The 19,210-nt window shown below is 41.6% G+C and overlaps 1 protein-coding gene across 1 annotated transcript in view; it reads left to right on the top strand.

Annotated features, from left to right (window-relative positions):
* LOC111864547 (ATP-binding cassette sub-family G member 1) overlaps window positions 1-10,770 on the top strand; it is a 29,307-nt gene extending 18,537 nt beyond the window's left edge. The window contains exons 9-11 of the mRNA XM_023851873.2: window positions 67-167; window positions 389-547; window positions 9,874-10,770. Coding sequence (XP_023707641.1) covers window positions 67-167; window positions 389-547; window positions 9,874-10,218 — 605 coding nt within the window. The 3' untranslated portion in view covers window positions 10,219-10,770. The remainder of the gene's footprint in view (window positions 1-66; window positions 168-388; window positions 548-9,873) is intronic.
* Window positions 10,771-19,210: the final 8,440 nt, after the last annotated feature.

Here is a 19,210-nt window from a genome sequence, read left to right as displayed (position 1 = left end):
CAGGTTTCCGAAATACGAGTATACAATTTGTAGTAGATTTCAAGTTTTCAATGTTATATATTTCAGTTCCTTTAGAGACATCAGTAGTTTTACGTGAACATCTGAACAACTGGTACTCACTGAAAGCATATTTCTTCTCCAAATTGATTGCAGACATCCCTCTGCAGGCAAGTAACTAAAAGATACCTTTCCTTCTAGGAATATTGTTTCTAAGTTTTGATAAGTATTGTTGCCTCTACTATGTTAGATCATTAAGGAAAGACAATTTCAGAATTCTAAGTCTTGATCTTACAAGTATGTGTAACTCAAATTTTACCTTACCATACCTTACCTTGACTTTTAGTTTTCAGTAAATTAACGTTTATATTTGTGTTATTCTTCTTGGTAGATCTTGTGTCCTACTATATTCCTACTTCCGGGATATTTTTTGACAAGTCAGCCTTATGATGGGACAAGGTTTTTACAGTTCTGGGCCATATGTTTCGTGATGACTATTATTTCCCATAACTTTGGACTTGCAGCAGGTGCTGTTATTAACCCTTTGGAGGTCAGTATCCATTAATATAATTATATGTATTAATAAAACATCCTTTAATCCAAGAATTGCTAATAGCTGCTTTGTTTCCTGGGCTTCACAACATGAACTTATGCTATGCAAAATTAGAATAACAGCTTGGATGGAGTCATGTATTAAATATAATTCGTGCTGTCAAATAGAATGGGAAGCCAGTTGAGAAATTAAAGTAAAGCTGAAAACATCATGAAGCAGACAGCAAGTAGCAGCTTGCTTGGCTTGCTCTTTAAGCCTGTGGCAATTTGTTCCTCAGAACATTGATTCAATTTCACTGGACTACACAGTGTTATATCCCACAAGACATAACTCTTCTTTACCCTCAGTTGATTATATCCTGCCCTTAATGAAAGAGAACATTCTCACATCCATACAAAGCAACAGGTAGAATTATAATTTTTAATATTGTTATCTTATGGTTTTAAATTGCAGTAAGGAAAACAAATGATTCTGACCTCAGTAGCAGCAAGCTTTCCCCAGACTTACTTTACTCTTTTTTTTTTTTTTTTTTTCATGAATACAGTTCTGCTTTGTTGCTGTTGTTCCCAAATACTTCAACACTGCTGCGTTTTCTAAGGATATTGTACGTCTCCATACATTATGATGATGATAAAGTAATAGATTAGAAACATTACTTCTGACTTATTGCTCAGTAGTTAGCAAATTCCCAAAATACATTATTCATTAGCACTGGGCAGGATGGAGTCTTTGTGTCACATGTGCAGAGACTTATCTACTCACTGCTGATCTTGAGAGGAAACCTTCATGGCTTTTCTTATCAGGTGGCATGATGTAGCTGTCATTCATTTATGAGATAATACCTTTACACTTCCTAGTGTACCATTATCATTTGTTTCTAACAATGGTTTCTTACAAAATGTAAACACTTGTGCTCCAGAGGTCAAGCACTTTGGCTTAGTGTGGGAACTCTAGCCCCAGTTTATGTTATTTGTTTAATTACATTAAAGCATTAATTAATGTTGTGGGTTCAGTTACAGTCCCTGGTCTTGACTGAGTCTACTGAACATACACTTGATTTTCACAGACCAATTCTACTTGCTAACATCCAAGAGAGCTTTTTGTGTTTTTATGCTAATTATATTTAAGCCTATCAATTCAGCACCATTAGCATGAACTAAAACTTGATGTGTACCATTCATTTGCCCTCCTCTTGGTTTTGTTTGTTCTTGATGATAGCATATTTAAAACAGAGTTGACAAACAATAGTGATGAGGTCTCTCCTTAGTTAGACTTTAAAGGATTCTGACGATGGTGTATACTGTACTACTTTTGGCTTGTTTTGGACTTCATCCATCATCTGGTATGTAAAAGAAGAAAAGACCACAACGTTTCGGAGACTGGATCTGTCTCCGTCTTCAGGTGGATAGGGGAGGATAAACCTGCTCAGTTGGTCCATTGATTGAGACTAGCTCTTTCTAATGGGCCCAACTGAGTAGGTTTATCCTCCCCTACCCACCTGAAGATGGAGACAGATCCAGTCTCCGAAACGTCGTGGTCTTTTGTCTTTTACATACCAGATGATGGATGAAGTCCAAAACAAGCCAAAATAAGTACAGGTCTCTCATTGTTTCAGGGCAGTGTGGGTAAGAAATCGTTCAGGCAAATTATAAATGAATGACTTGACCATAGGTTAAATTTAAATATATTTTAAAAGTTCACCTTCAGAGAAGAATATTGGTTAAAATCATATATGTAGTTTTCATTTCATGCATCCTGTTGTGTTATTATATACATTTCTTTATTAGAGTCCATTGCAACATAGCCGAAACATGTAGTTAAGCTAATTTTGGCCTTGACCATTATATCGTTGTATTGCAATGGACTCTAATAAAGAATTGTGCGTATGTTGTTGATAACAATGATGTGTCTCAATAATTATTACTTTCTGAAGCCTTACTGATATACATATTAACATATAAATTTTCAAAGCTCCATTGCTGCTTGAGGTTTTAACCTCATACATTTCTTTAATTTATATCATTTAGCCTCTTGAGATCAGAACTTGCCTCATCAAACTTTCAATGCTCATTTACTTAATGGCAGTCTTTCCATAACTTCTGCAACCATAAGGCCATAGTCAGTAGTCAGTATCACATTCAGCTAGCCTTAAAGGCTGGACATTAGCAATATCTGAATGTTGTCCTCAGTCTATGAATATATGATAAATGCAGTTATGTCTCTTCTCTTCAGCGGAAGCTAAAGTGAATTTTTTAAAGATGCAGTATGGAAACATCATACTCTTGACAGATATTGGATGTGACGAAGTGTACTGTTCTGGCTCCATTATCATTACCTGTTGAATGTAACATTTGTTCTCAGTTGTCAGTTCAAAAGTATCTTCCCTCCCTACTTTTGCATTGAAATGTCTTAACATACTGTTTATGCAGTACTTAGGGAATTGATGAAATACACTCTCTGGTTACCTAGCTCCACATGAAGTCTGTTCTTATCATTTTTATCCTCTGTTGGTGTATGCATATTCAGAATAGCTTTACACTGACCTTTTTGTATTACGTATAAAAACCTGGTGGTAGCAACTTCTACCCTCATAACTGCTAACATGAGTCCCTGTTTACCAAAAAAAAACTTGTCCATATGTGATGATTAGAATTCCCATTTCTATAGAAAAATGTGTAGTAATCTGCTGGTCAACTGCTACCCTTTTCCCACTTGACCTCCTGTACTCCTGTTGAATCTAACTTAAGCCTTGCAAATTCTCCTGTTATTATTATTATCTAATGTGTTCCTAAACCGACATTAATTACTGATAGTGAGAAATTTCTCACTTCATTGAACCTAAAATGTAATAGATTCCTGGCATTCCAAGTTATGTCTTATGTCTTATGTCTTATGCCCATTTTCTCTTTTTTCTTAGGTTCTTCCAAAGAATGCATCCAAGTTTAAGGCTCTCTATAACATTTTGTACCATGATGTTTTAGGGTTAGGAATTCTTAGCACATTGCATAACCCCCAAACTGAAGAACGCTTTCCTGGTATATGTTCATGACTGGTTATTCAGTATTGTGACGCGTTATCTTATGTCCGTCACCGCAACAACCGCTACAATCGGAACGGACACTTCCACGACAATGAATATGTGGAAATTGGGGAGTTCCCGCAGCGACAAATCGTAGCAACAAATTGTTGTTGAGTAACAACGGATGAGACGAAACACGTTGCCGGTGTATTCTATAATTAGCATTCCCGTAACAACGGACTGTCTGAACAGTGGTAACGGAACTGAGGAATGGTGTCTGGTATCCAGTCTGCATAACCCATATATAAGCAGAGCTTACAACATGTACAGAGCATTGAGAGAACGAGACAATCTTTGGATAGCCGCCGCCAGAGACAGTTGAGATCCAACCACGACCAAGGATAGTTGACATGTCGCATTGGAGTACTGGGCCAGAAGTCAAGTGACACTGAAAATGATAATAATTGTAAGGTGTGTAAGTGTCCAATAAAGATTCGCTATATCCAAGACCCACGAGAACTTATTTTTCGCGTGACATACCCAACACATGACAAATGGTGTCAGAAGTGGGATTAATTCGGATTAATCAGATCGAATTTAAAAGTGGGACTAATCGGATCAGTTTGGATTCTGAGGCGAATTTGGAAGAGTTATTAGACTAACGCCACCTCGAGTGTTATAATGCCACACGAGCTAAAATGGAGTCACAGCAGATGATGGAACTGCTGCTGAAGGAAATCAGAGCTGGCCAAGAAAAAGCGGATGCCAGGCATGAGGCCAATATGAAAGCATGGTGAGAAGAGATAGCTGCCATGAGAGATAAAAAGATGAATGCCAACCACAGTGAGACGTTGGCCTGCCAGGAGATGAAGGCACTTCAAGAAGAGAGGAAGCCGACCTCACTGGACAGGAAACCTGAGGCGACACAGAGAGAAAAGGTCCCCAAAGTAGACGCCGAAGTAATTCCGGTCGGAGAACTGAAGAAGAAAAGGCGCAAGGACCAAAAACTGGCCGCGGAGCGTCGTCGCCAGAAACCGAAGGACTCGACACGGGAAAATTGTGGACCCCAGACGAGCCACCGTGTGGAAGTAGCACGGCAGACACAGGAAACCGACAGAAAGATGTCCGGTCGCCCAAGAATCGCCTGGCGCAAGAGAAGCGTCGGCAGGAGAAATTGCATCAGGGCCAAGTATGAGGAAAGGATCCGGAGACTCAGAGGAAGAGTGCGGATTTTCCACAAAGGAAGAACGGGAATAAAGAACATAGGGGGCAGACGGCCGCTATGTCAGAAGGAAAAGGTGACAACCAAGAACGGCATCGGAGGGTGTAGATCAGGACAGCGATAGAGGAACTCGAAAGAAGACCCCTTACGAGACTGTCAACGTGATGATCATGTGGCGAATTGCCAGATTTACTGCTGGGTTGCTAGCCGTCAAAAATTGTACACTGTGGAGGTGTCGACCCCCTCCAAAACGAAAAAAAAAAAAAAAAGGAAACGGCCCGTATGGGAGGAACCGGTGACGTAGAAGCACCAGCCTCCCAAGTAAGAATGAATGAGGAAAGAATGAAAGTGACGAATGAATGTGAGACAATGGGACCAACAAATCCTGGACCATGGAAGTGCTCGGGGCGCGCATTCTGGAAGAAAGGGGCGGATGGAAAACGAAAGAAGGGCAAAGATACCGTTAGGAAGAAGAACAACTCAGGAAACGAAGCCAAGGAAGTACTGTTAGGCTGTTCGGGGAAGAACAACCTTTAGAAGGGAAAAATGTGACGCGTTATCTTACGTCCATCACCACGACAACCTCTACAATAGGAACGGTTCCGTTACCGATGTTCCGACTGTCCGTTGTTACGCAACGAGCGCAGCAAGCACTCTGTTGTTCATCTCCGGGGAGACGCATTTGTTGTTTCAGCATTGTCTATGCAACCGCTCACTGTCGTTGCGTTGCCATGGAAATACCTACTCCAAACATGTTACATTGCTCCTTTCTAATGGTTGTTCGTCCCCGAAGAGCCTAACGGTTCTTCCTCTTTTTTCTGTTTCGGGGGTGTTCATCTTCCGAGTGGTACCTACGCCTTTCCTTTGGTGTTTTGCCTTCCTTGCATTCGCCCCTCTTCTTCCAGAGTGCTCGCCCAGAGCACTTCCGAGGTCCAGCGGTTGTTGATTCCGTTGTCTGACATTCATTTGTCGCTCATTCTCTCCTCATTCATTCTTCCTGGGGAGGCCGATGTTTCTGTGTTACCGGTTCCTCCCATACAGGCCGTTCCCCTTTTTTCGTTTTGGCGGAGATCGATCCCTCCACAGTGTCCAATCCTTGATCATGTCTTTCTTGAGAAGTTCCCTCTGTCAACGTAACATCACTTGAAGTATGGTCTGCACTTGCTGACGTCGTCCCTCCTGGTCTTCCCGCCACTTGCTGGTACGAGACCATAGCGCAAAAGTTCCCACTGCTGGTTTCTCTTTGCTGCTACGGTCACCCCACAATGGTTGAGACTTATCATACGGTTGCTTGCAGAGACACTCTAGACAATTGGCGACGGCCAATTCCTTTCTCCGGGATCCGAAAGTTCCTTGAGTAGTTTCCTTCTTAAAGGCATTTCTCCTGCGTCGTGCCACTGTTGCGCAACGGGACACCTTCCAGTCGGTTTGTGTATTCCGTGTCCCTTTCGCACAGCGGGTCATGTTCGGCCTCAAGATGTCTCTCATGCGTCGTGCCACTGTCGCGCGACGGGACAGCTAGTCGGTTTCCTGTTTTTGCCTTGCCAATTTCGCACAGTGGCTCGTCCCTCCACGGGCTACAGCCAGCCCTCTTCTTCGGCACCCATCCTGACACTGGATCCGTTCGTTCATCGGGCGGCAGCGGTTCTTGCGCCTTTTCTTTTTCGGTTCTCCGACTGGCATTATTTGGGCGTCTTCTATGGGGACCTCTTCTTTCTGTGCCGCCTCAGGTTTCCTGTCTGGTGAGGTCGGCTTCTCGTCTGGTCGTGCGTCCATCTCTTGGCAGGCCGTCGTCTTTTATGTTCATTTCGGGTTTGCTTTCGGCCACTATCTCCTTGTGGCTGGCGTCCATCATTTCTCGCCTGGCGGCCCATATTTTGTCTCGCGTGGTGGCAATCTCTTCTAGTCAGGCTTTCGTATCGGCACCAGTCTCTTCTGGCCTGACGGTTATCCTTTCGTTTCGTATGGCGGCAACTCTTTCTTCCCAGGGTTTTGTATCGGCATCCCTCTTTTCTCACATGGCCGCCATCTCGTCTCCAAAGGCTTTCCAACCGACCAGCAACTCTTTGGGGTCTGCCTCCTCCTTGGTCTGGTTGGTTCTAATCTCTTCTCGCATGCCCAACATTTCCTCATGCCTGGCGTCCGCCTTTGCCTGGTAAGCCTCATGTCTGGTGTTTGCCTTTTCTTGCATGGCCAGCAGGAATTCCATTATTTGTTGAGAATCCATTTTTCTTTGCGTTGTCTTTGCGTTTAAGTTCGTATCTTGTCGGTCACGTGTGCAAGTCCAATCTTTTAAATTCGGTCCGATTAATCCCACTTCTGACACCAGTTGTCAAAGTGTTGGGTATGTCACACGACAAATAACTTCACGTGGGTCTCGGATTTAGTGATTATTTATTGGACACCCACTCTTACACACCTTACAGTTATTACCACTTGCAGTATCACAACTTCTGTCTCTACTTCAATGCGACATCTCGGCGCATACTACCTTCGATGGCGACTCTCTTACATCTGACTTCTGGCCCAATACTCAATATAATATACTGTGATGTATTTACGCTATGCAGGACACCCCCTCCCCTGCCAGCAGTGACGTAACAGCTTTGGTATAAATAGCCAGCTGAGCAGTATGTGAAGAGAGTGTGTGAATAGGAGTGACACAGTGCGGATTGTGAAGTTGCCTAGTGCAGCGGAAGTAAGTGTGATACTGCAGATGGCAGTACTTGTGAAACTGAATTGTATGAATGTGAGAGCGAGTGGAATAAATTCACTATATCCAAGACGGCGTGAAAGTTATTTGTCGCGTTATACACCCAACATGTGACAATACATTACAATATATGTTACAATATAATGAAAATGAATCTAGTTAACCAGGTAGGTCCATTCTCTGTGCCTTCACATATATATTAACTTCAATGTGCGAGACAGAGATACAGTACTCAGACTCAGTACTATGAAGTAATCTAGCTGAATTTCTGCCTGTTTTCTAGTTCATAATTCACCACTGATGAGTATTGTATGAATGGTTAATATGTTCTTCATTTGCATTCAGTTTTTTGTAATCATATTTATTTGTGTTCTATGTCTGTGGTATGTATATTTTACATTATGTTGCCCAGACTTGTTCCAACATTTGTTCTGATATGTGACTCATTCTATATCCAATGGTTTGTGAATATACTTCTCAACCTGTATCTGGATCTGCTTGAATTTGAAATAAATGAACATGAACACGAACATGAAAGAATGATAAATTACCTGCATGAGAGGTTCCTACTGATTTCAGCAGAATAAGCTAGAGGAGTGGTGGGATACAGTTACGCATTTTAATGTATTCATGTCTTCACAGTACTGTGACTTAGTTTTTGTATATAGAGATAACACAGTAATACTCTGATATGGAATTGTTTTAGAAAGCCATGTACAGATGATTACTGAGTAGTACTACAACATATACACTGTACCATAAGGATATTAAAGGTAAAGTTGTCCCTGATAAGTTAAGCACTGTGCCATGAAAACATATGGGGGAGTGGAGGTATAGCTCCACCTTTCTTGACCCCTGAACTAAATGGAGGTGAGTGGTCTGCTTCATGTCCCTCCCACTTTACCCCCTTCTCCCAAGGAAAGAGCCCTCAGTACCCATTGGATAAGAGGCTGGGTGAGCCCCAAATTCAGTCTGGAAGCTGTGGCGAAGAGAAAAATTTAGCACTGCCAGGAATTGAACCTGGACCATCCAGCCTGTAGCCTGTTGTTGTACCAACTGAGCTATCCTGACTCCTACCTTAGGGATATTATTATTGGTATTGTGATTTGCTTAGTGGGGGGTGGAGTCCAACTGGGTCCACTTGGCACAGTGGCCACTGATTGGCCTCTTGTAGCCTGCCCCGGGTGATTATGATGATGGAGAATTTGGTGGAATGAAGATTGGCAGGGAAAACCGAAGTACTCGGAAAGAACCTAACCAAGCGCCACTTTGTCCACCAGAAATCCCGCTTGACCAGACCTGGGTTGGAACCTGGGCTGCCGCGGTGGGAAGCCAGTGACTAACCGCTTGAGCTATGGTGCGGCCATTGGTATTGTGATTCATGTGTGGTGACATTTTGTCCAGACTTCTGAGCTCCTTTATGATAATATAATACGTATAGTACTGTCATTCAATAGATAGAAAATACAGAATTGCACATCAAGACACAGCAGAAAATAGTATGTATAAAATGAAAGCCTTAAAAAACACTGAAGTACTGAATCAGTATCTCAACTCAGAAAACATTAGATAACGAAATAGTTGCAATTTACATTACTAGGTAATTCACTCAGTTACTTTCAAAACCGAGTAGGTGTTGTGATTAAGTGTTATAATGTTTATTGTGTTTTGGAACAGTTACTGGCTCAGTGTCAGTATTCATTCAAGATCTTTATGTTAGCTTGTCTTTTCCACTACTATTTCACTGTAATGCCACTTATCTGGTCTTGGCTTGCACTGAACTAATTTGCAACTCACAGTGCTGTGTCACTTCTACACACATCAACACTGTCACTCCTGACCCTTGACTGAGACTGTCCTCTTGTCTGGAAACCATGGTTTTGTTCATGTTTCAACTTCAAGAATGTCAGGCTGCTAACATAAACTGTGTGGCCTGGCAGTCCAGAAGTGAAGGGGAGGGGAGAATATTTGTGTTTAGGGAAAGAGAGGTGTGTGCAGACTCCCCCCCCCTCCCCCTTGTTCAGCTCATGTAACAAAATAAATTACACTTATCTTTTCAGTACTGCTTAAGCATGTAAACAAGTACAGAGGAAAGCAGAACAAAATCTGCTTGGGTTTGATGTTACTACACCCATACAATTCTTGAGTATCAGACTTATTTTCCGACAGTTTGGTCTTTCTTAATTAAGAAAGACTGTTTGGATTTGAAAAGAGTAATTAAAGCTTCACTGAGTAGAACTAAAATGGGTGGGTGGGCACAGTTTCACACTCACATAATTGATTCTTTACAAACAGAATTTACCAGTCCCTCCTATGGCTTATATTATACTAATTGAACTGTAAGCATGTCATTTTCAATCTATTTACAGATTAGCATGTTCATGGTCCCTGCATCAAATATTCCATTGGTGTTGTTCTCTGGTTTCTTTTTGAAGCTGCAAGATGTGGCCAACTGGTTAAGATGGTTGACTTATGTAAGTTACTATCGATATTCTTATGAAGGAGCAATGCTGTGTCTGTATGGTTACAACAGATCCGCTTTGAAATGTTCAGAACCTTATTGCTACTTCAAATCACCACTCAAATTTTTACAGGAGACTGATATGGTAGGTGGAATTTATGAATTTGATTTATTGGCACTGATGATATGGGCAGTAATACTACAATTATCAGTGCTCCTTGCCTTAAAATACAGAATTAATAGTTTACAGTAGTGTTTATAATAATTTGATGTCCTCAAGATGCCTAATTTCTTGTCACAATCTGAGATACTAAGAGTAACACAAAATAGAGGTCACAATGCTGAAGCTTCATGCTGTTGATCCTCAGTACAAAGATTCTGAAAGGTTAATGAAATGCAGTAATTTCATGGAAATAAAACATGACAAATGAAGTGTTGATGAACTCACTGTTATGCAGTAAGGACTTCACTTATCAAACCACATCATGCTGGTTAGCATGGCAGTAGTGCATGAAACTTTCATTTTGGAGGTACCCAGTTGGGCTGAAAGATGGCTGTGTTGAGATTATATACATAAATATAGTATTTCCAGTGTATCCAGAGAAATTATCTTAAAGCAGTCCCTGGCCCTTCCTGCCTTACCATTAATTGTTAATAAATGTCTGATAATATATGAAGCATTGTTACAGGGACTCAGTAGGTAATACATTGTCCTAGAGCAACAAATGATCAAAAGCACATGTTACAAATTGTGTGGAGGCAATTGTAATATCAATAATAAATGTTAATCTTAATATGTTCAAAATTGTCAATCTGAAAATAATTATATTGTGACATGTTGCGCAACGGAGAACCCCCCCCCACCAGCAGCGACGCGGCGGGTGAGTCAGCGCTCCCCTCCCCCCCTCTGCACGGTAACGTAACGCGCAACGCGCGGTGACGTAACAGGATGACGTGGCACTCATTACGCAACAGGCAAGCACTGCGGCTATATAAGGGAACTGCACAGCAGCTACGAGTTAGTTGTAATGTGACAGTCGCCGAGTTAATTAGTAGTTGAGCAAGTGTGTTATCAACAGTTCTCAAGGCAGCCACCTACGAGTTAGTTCCGAGAGAGTTCTGAGTTAGCCAGCAACCAGTCAGTTGCATTCTGGCATTTGGAGTGTCGTATTTGTGATACTGCAGATAGCAGTAATTGTGAATCTGTAATTTGGGTGATTGTAAGTGCGAATGTGAAATAAAATTCGCTATATCAAATACGGCGTGAAGATATTTGTCGCATTATACACCCAATACGTGACAACTGGTGTCAGAAGAACATTTTATCCACAGTGTATCTGGTTTGAGATAAACACACATTGATATCATATGAAGAGAAAATATGTTGTAAGTAATTTATTTCTATTGGTCATTAGCTATCTCACATGCAACTTGCTTTTTAAAATCTTTAAAAGTTTTAAACACAAAAATTTCTTTGGTAGCACACCACACATTTTGATCCACATTGATCATCTTCTGGTGTCTATAAAATTGCTGATGAAACTGCTGTGCTTCAGTCCATAAGTTCAAATTTGTATTGTGTTTTGTGTTTGGAATGCTAATTTTACTTGTGTTTCTTTAAAGAGTTTTGTAATTTTCTTTGTTTCTTTACTGCTGTATGTGAAAATGACCCATTTGGTTTTCTGGTGTCATGGATCAGTGTTTTTGTTATATTTAGGTGTCTTGCACCTAGGTTTATAATTCATTGTTATGTGGTGAGTCATTTATGATGTTTAGTTCTTTCTCCTGTGCTTGTCTTGTTATTGGGTATGTGTACACTCTGTTCATTAGATTGTCAGTCCTCGATTGTTTTACGTTCATATGGGTGGCAGGAGCCATTCAGTATTATGATAAATGTTTGTGTATGTTTTCTGTATATTCCAAACTCTAGAAAGAAACACGGATAAAAGTAGAATTCCAAACACAAAACACAATACAAAACAACAAAAGCCCCTTCATATATGGACAGATATGAGAAAAGTGGCATTTACCAAATTAAATTAATGGATTTCCCACTAAAATATCAGGGGCTGTCAAATGAAAACGGGTCAGAAGCCAAAACATATTAAAGAACATTTCTTACCTCAAAAGTAATCTTCAAAACTGTTAATACATTTATCCCACTGGGAGATAAGACAGTCAATCCCATCCTTGAGAAAGCTTATGGGCTGTCTACAGGACCACATCTTTACCCAGCCACACATGTTTTCATCCGATGCAAACCGATATCCACAAATGTCTCTCTCCAGGTCTCCAAAAATGTGAAAATCACATGGGGAGAGATCTGGGCTGTAGGGGGGATGCTGAAGCACTTCCCAACCGAATCTCTGTAGCGTATTCCTCAGAGCTGGCAGTGTGGGGGCGCGCATTATCATGAAGAAGGATACTGCCGTTCGATAGCATTCAAGGGCGTTTTGACTTTATGGCACGTCTCAGTTTCTGCAAAGTATCTTCATAGCGCTGTGCACTGATTGTGGCCCCATGCTCGAGAAATTCGACAAGCAGAGGGCCCTTGCAGTCAAAGAAGAATGTCATCACCACTTTACTGGAACTTGTGTGTATGGCTTTGGATTTCTTCGGTGGAGGAGAATTCACGTTTCCACTGTTGGCTCTGCCGTTTGCTCTCGGATTCAAAATGGTGGCACCAAGTTTGGTCCCCAGTGGCAATACAGGACAGAAAAGCATACTCTTCCTCATGGTATCGTTGCAAGTGAGCCAGTGATGCAGCCATTCTCTGAGTCTCCTGTTCCTCCGTAAGTTGATGTGGAACCCACTGCGTGCAGATTTTGCAGTACAGCAGGTGTTTTGTCACAATGGCGTATACGGAACCATGACTTATTCCCATCAAAAGACTAATTTCTTCCACAGTAATCCGTCGGTTTGCCCGGATGTGACCATCCAACGCAGCAATAATATCAAGAGTGATGACACGATGAGCCTGTCCTTGGGCAGCATCATCTTGCAGTGACACACGTCCCTCTCAGAATCTCTTATGCCACGCCAGCAAACGCAAATGTGACATGTTGTATTCATCGTAAACAACATACATGCAACGATGAATTTCTTGTTCTCATACTCCTTCAGCAGTCAAAAAGTGCACTACACTTCTCTGTTCTTCTTTACCCGCCTCCATTACTGATGTTGGACGACCACATGTAGCGTTAACCTTACTTCCAGCACAATAAACAAATGACTAGTGTGCAAGGGCACGTTGTCGCTGTGCTTTCCTAAGTCCCCACCAGATGTTCACACCATAAGCAGATTCCAGTGTTACCAATTTGTGCGCTGTGTGAGTTATGCGAGATGACCCATTTTCATTTGACTGCCCTTATACATAGAGAAAAAGGGCCAAACATTTTGCACAAGATATAAAGAACATATAGGGCATTTAGGAATAATAAGAGTAATTCAGGATATTCAAATCATATACTGAGCACAGTACACACTTTATGGGAGTATAACTGATACAGTTAAAAAAGACAGAGAACAAGAAAACACATAAACACATTAGAAAAGTACCACACGTGTTAAATTAATAAAAACAGACTACATATGAATGACACATATACCGACATTTATAGCCCAATATTTGAAACATTACAAGAATTAGAACACCAGAGGGCAGCATACACACCTTCTATAAATCAGAACCAACCCAGCTTAGCACACATTCACAGCAGCTACGTACAACACAATAAGAGGAACTACCCGTTACCATAGGGTAAGTACATATACATGTGTGGGGTATTATCGTTACTTCAATGACAACCCACTTCTTCGGAACAGTTTGTAGGTCCTGAAAAGGACCATTGGTTGCTGAGATGCTTGGCCAGTGAAGTAGCGCGGCACTCGCTGGTAGAAAGGGGATGTTGGTTGCGGTGTGTTGAGGCGGCTTAGTCAGTTGACTGGCCGCAGTGCGGCCGTTGCTGGTGGTTGCTTGGTTGCTGGAAAAGGTTTGCTTGCCGAGCGCAGTCGCAGGAGTGGAGAGGCGGTAGCTACATCAGTTGCCCAGTGTGTCGGGCATAACCACCGGCGAATCGAGGCAGCCGTGTTGCCCAGTGAGTCGGGTGTGAAAGCCGGACAGCTGAGGCAGTCGTGCCTGGCGCAGCAAAGTGCCGATGCCTCTGAAGACCGAGCGCTGGCGACGAAGTGTGCTGTAGACCGATGTGGAACTGATGACTGATGCTGCCGGGTTGGAGCTGCTCCTTTTTATACCCAGCTCGGTGGGCGGAGCGAAACTTGCATTTGAGGAGCAACAATTTGCAGAGCGCTGATTGGCTAGCGAAAATGAGGAGCGGAAATTTGCAGTGCGTGCTTCTATAAATATGAATGAAACGTCCGGCAATGCAATATTCACTAAGGAGTGAGTGTTGTCTAAAAGACCGGTGGACACAGCGTGCCATGTGGGATGTCCCCACACATGTATACCATAAGAAACACCAACACATGTCATACACAAAATTCTAATATGTGGTACAGACACATGGGTGCATAGGTGAGGGCATATCCCAAAAGATGAATTTATGGACAGAAGCACAGCAGTTTCATCAGCAATTTTAGAGACACGTGAAGATGACCAATGTTGGTCAAAACATGTAGCGTGATATAGATGAGATTTTAACGTTTAAGACTTTTAAAGGTTTTAAAAAACAAGTTGCATGTGAGACAGTTAATGGCTAACATGAAGAAATATGTGATGTGCAACAAGATGCTGTGATAACATTATTATATTATAAGTAACTTGTTATGAAAATATTTACTTAGCACTTATGTGACAAGTAAGAATATTAATTGTAGACTTCAGGCTTTCATGGCTTTTCAATGACAATGATTAACTTTCACATAATGACATTGTAGATGTCACAGGTAATATTGACACTTCAGAGATCCTTACTGTCTCCATCTTCAGGGCATATCACCATCTCCAAAAGGAGATAAGCATAAGCTAAAATAGTGTTGTTATTTCAAGACTGCTCTCTGTAATGTATTCATATTCCTATGTCTGAGAGTGAGAGCTGGAGCATACAATTTAGAAATATCTATTTGACTGTTGTAGACAATATGTTTTTTTAATAGACTGTTTATGAAACTTCAGTCATTTCAAAGCCTCCACACTTGTTAGTATATGCAATATTCAATTGTCTTCTGAGTTGCGAGACTGAGATATACTACCACTGTCTTCATGAGCAAAGCAAGTGGAATGGGGATGTGGCCAGTTATATAGGCAGGGTGACATGGGTGGTGGTCATTAAGATCCATGGAAGAGGGGAAAGACAGCAGAAACTGTTAAAGATAGAATGAATGATGAACAGGAAGTGTGAGAAGATACCTTTTCCAAAGACACGAAAGACAAGCTTCTATTAGGGCCTGAACATAGAAATGGTGTACCAGGAGGAAGTAATTGTTTTGTCCTTGAAGAGAACCTTCTTTCATTCCTTCGTGATACAGGAGAGAGACTTCTATGAGCATGGTAAAGCATTTAGTTATGATGGTATCTCGTGATTATGGGATTGCCTAGGTTAGGTAACTCAGCTGGTATAGATATTTTAGCCTGTATCAAAGGTCACATTAACGAAGAAATTCACCGGTCATGCACCATGCTACAGTGATTCACTTTTATAATAAAGTGCATTTATTATACTTCACCAGCTTATGCTCTCTTAATAACGAATTATGTCGCAGAAGCCATGAGGCATAACGATGTGATGTTGATAAATCTGTAGGTCGCGTCAATTTCACCAGTACATGGGTATTAATTTATAAAGAATTTGCCGGAGTAGCCAAACATGTCCTTTATGTTGTGAAGTTAAAATAAAAAGCTTCCAAGAGGACTTTTACACCGGTACAGGTCTTGCAATGTGAAAATCCTCCTACCAAGGAACCCTAGCGAATGTTTTATAAACAGAATCTAGAACCAGAAAAACGGGAGGCCTTGGACTGCACTCATCTGGTGTACAACACACGAAGAAAAAGACGTGAGTAGGATCGTTGAGAAAAAGACTGCATATAGAATTCTCACAAGGAAATTTAGGAGAAGTCAAACATGAATGACCAACAAGGAAATTGGAGGATATCATTAGAATAGATTTTGAGGAGCTGGATTGTGTGGGTGATGGTGGATGGAGCTGACTCAGGATTGTGACCAGCGGAAGGTCATGGTATTAGCTGTGTTGAACTTTCGGGGTTGCATTACCAGAATGTTGCATATACGTATATATTTTAGACCTATACACATTCATAGTTAGTATTAAGTTGTACACTTCAATTCTTCTCCCTTTTCAGTCGTTCCTTTTATACCGTTCCATTTAATGTTTAGAGTTCGGTAGAACACCTAGAACTTCAGTGTAGAGTGGAGAACTCGGAAATCCTTAAATCATTTCCTGGATTCATATAAACTTGAAATGGTTCCACCAAATGAGAACTGTAATTGGGGCACCAAAATTGATCTGTACTTCTCCAATATACAGTTTGTTACAGCACACTATTATAAGTCAGTAACCAGCTACCACAAAACTATCTGGATTTTAATGTAAGAACAGTCAGTCAGCCCATCTTTCACATATGGTGCTCTAGATTAAGGCGCAATGCCAACATATTTACAGAATATTCGTATGTCTCATATACAACAAAGAAGAAAATATCAACCATTTCATTTGACGTTACCATGCAACAGAAAAACGACACAGTATGGAAGGGGTAAAAAGATAAAGCTATCCCTGTAGCAGGCCGTGAAAGCCCATAGTATTGTGAGACGTTGAGGTTCTCACATTATCTCTAGACAGTCGGCTCACAGATGGCGGTAAAGTTGTCGATCTTACGCGCCGGCCGCTCTTTACCCCCCAAGAAGATTCCTGGCTGAGTTGACCCCAGCGCCACAGTGCGGCTGGAAGAATCAGCTCAAATGAATCCACCTCGTTGGGACTCGAACACGCAACCTTATGGCTTCTAGCACAGTGCATAGTTCGCATGCGGACTAAAGCCACGGATTTTTTTTGCATAGTGCCTCAGCCAACTACGCTAACGCGTGCCCCCACAGTACGGAGGGGGTGTAAGAGATAAAGGACACACCTGAGAAACCCTCTCTTATCGTACAGCCTTCCTCACCTTTCCGTGGTTCACCCTGTTCTCACTGACGAGGCTCTGGCAGCAAATTTACCAGTTTAAATTGTTTTAATACATGCGCAATTCAGGTTTTATAAAACTCGAGTTTATATTATTGTATTATTGACTTGCTTACCCATATATAATAAAGTTTTGCCTCACTTGTCATATCAAATACTCAATTCGTAGTGAAAGGAAAGTAAGCGATTAATTTTTCCCATATATTTTAATTAAGGGATGATTGAATTGATTCATGATTTAGGTGCTCTTTGTACGTATTTCGACAGAGGACACCTGCTTTGCCTCAGTTTCAGTGAGTATAAATTTGTCTTCGGAAAGGCGCAGCCAAATTCGCTGGCAGCAACGAGAAATTGTCTCCGCGTATGAAGTGTCGGTAATGTCGACAGGTAACGGACTGGATGGCAGAAGGCTGAGAGTTCGATTCCCGGCAGGGAAAAGAGATTTATTCTTTTCCACTGCTTGCAGACCGTCTCTGGGGCCCCGCCAAGTCTCCTATAAAATGGATACTAGGCATTCTCTTCCTTTGGGGTGTGGGGGTGTAAATCCCCCGGGCATGAAGCTGATCGCTATCTGCTGCTGTTCCTTCACTCCCTCGTACATCTTCATGGTGTGGTGCCTAATTAATTATGTCCAGGGACAACATTACCCTACCTTACTCCACACGAAGACAGCAAACACACATCTTACCGTCGTGTGGGCTGGCACTGCCCGTCACACACGGGAAGAAGTTCCATTCTTTGTAGATCAATTCAGAGCTTTATTTAACATGTAATGGCTTGTCACATTCCCAGGAAACTTGTGGCGCAATCTGCTGTTGAATGAAAACAAAGCCCACGTGAAATACGTCAGTGGGGCAGTGGGCGAAAGTTGATGGGTGTGTCCGCGAACGGACGTCTCTGTGTTAAGCAACGTCAGAATGGTTAACATATACAAGGGGTATCCAACAAGTAGTTATCTCTGCCACACCTCATGTAATTCTGAAATGCCTCTGAGCCTAGATTCGAAGCGAGTACTTATGAACACGAATCGACGTCCAGTATAAGCAGTACTGTTATTGGACTCCACAAATGGTGTAATACCTGTTCGAAGACCAGCTCAGAAAATAAGATGACATTCATTAAAGTTGAAACATTAAGGGGATTTAAATTGGCATGAAAAATAAAATGAATTATTGCCTTTATCTTAAAAGTATCGCTGAAGATTCCATGAATCCTCTTAGAACCGCAGATGTGGACAATTACCCAAATTAGACCCAAACTAAGTAGGCCATGACTTAGAGCCTAGCGTTATGTGGGGCCTCTATATGTGTCGGACATGAGTATGGGAATGCATTATATTTTAAATTCCTTTAGTTTAAATAAACTTTCGTGTAAAATCCACCACCAGAATTCTGAACCTGGACCTCTCCTTCCCGATCCACACTCATTCCCATCGACTTCCCTTCGAGGACTCCTTACCGCCTGGTTCTGCTGGCTTCTCGTTTGACTTACTGGATCCTGAAGATGGATGTGATATGTTCTTCGGAAACTATACAGCGTTACAAACCACAAGACCGTACTATGGTGAAATGATTATACAAGTGCTAGAATGAAAGGAAAAGAGTAGAACACAACCAAGTCAAAGATAGTAATACACCCAGTTCTGATGAACGACGTTCCCCTAGTTAAAAAAAAAAGCAAATTAAGTTATTTATTCCAAAAATAATTGGTGTTGATATCAGCTTGAAGAAAGAAACAGTCTTATACCGGCAGGATAATGTTGCAAAAGTGTTATAAGCGTAGCTTTGTTTAAGAAGATGCTGAATAAAAGTAGTGTGAAGGTGTTAACTTTTCGATGAAATACCGTCCTGATGGTGTTATTATCAACCTCTCTGAGGAATTAAAGCATTTCGATGCTCACATCAAGCAAAAGTGTTCAGATGAAGGACCGTTACGTCACCAGAATCTTCTAAGTTAGGATTCAGTTGGCTTTCCTTATGTAAAAGTACTATTTGGGGTCTAATGGTGACAAATTGCTCAAGAAACAGATTCTCGCGGCTAACAACGATGAAGAATGAACCGCTTAATCAGTGCTGCAAGAAAAGC

The sequence above is a fragment of the Cryptotermes secundus genome, unplaced genomic scaffold (assembly GCF_002891405.2).
Source record: "Cryptotermes secundus unplaced genomic scaffold, Csec_1.0 scaffold108, whole genome shotgun sequence".
Lineage (NCBI taxonomy): Eukaryota > Metazoa > Arthropoda > Insecta > Blattodea > Kalotermitidae > Cryptotermes > Cryptotermes secundus.
Note: the sequence above shows the minus strand (reverse complement) of the source record. Positions and strands in the feature narration are given on the sequence as shown.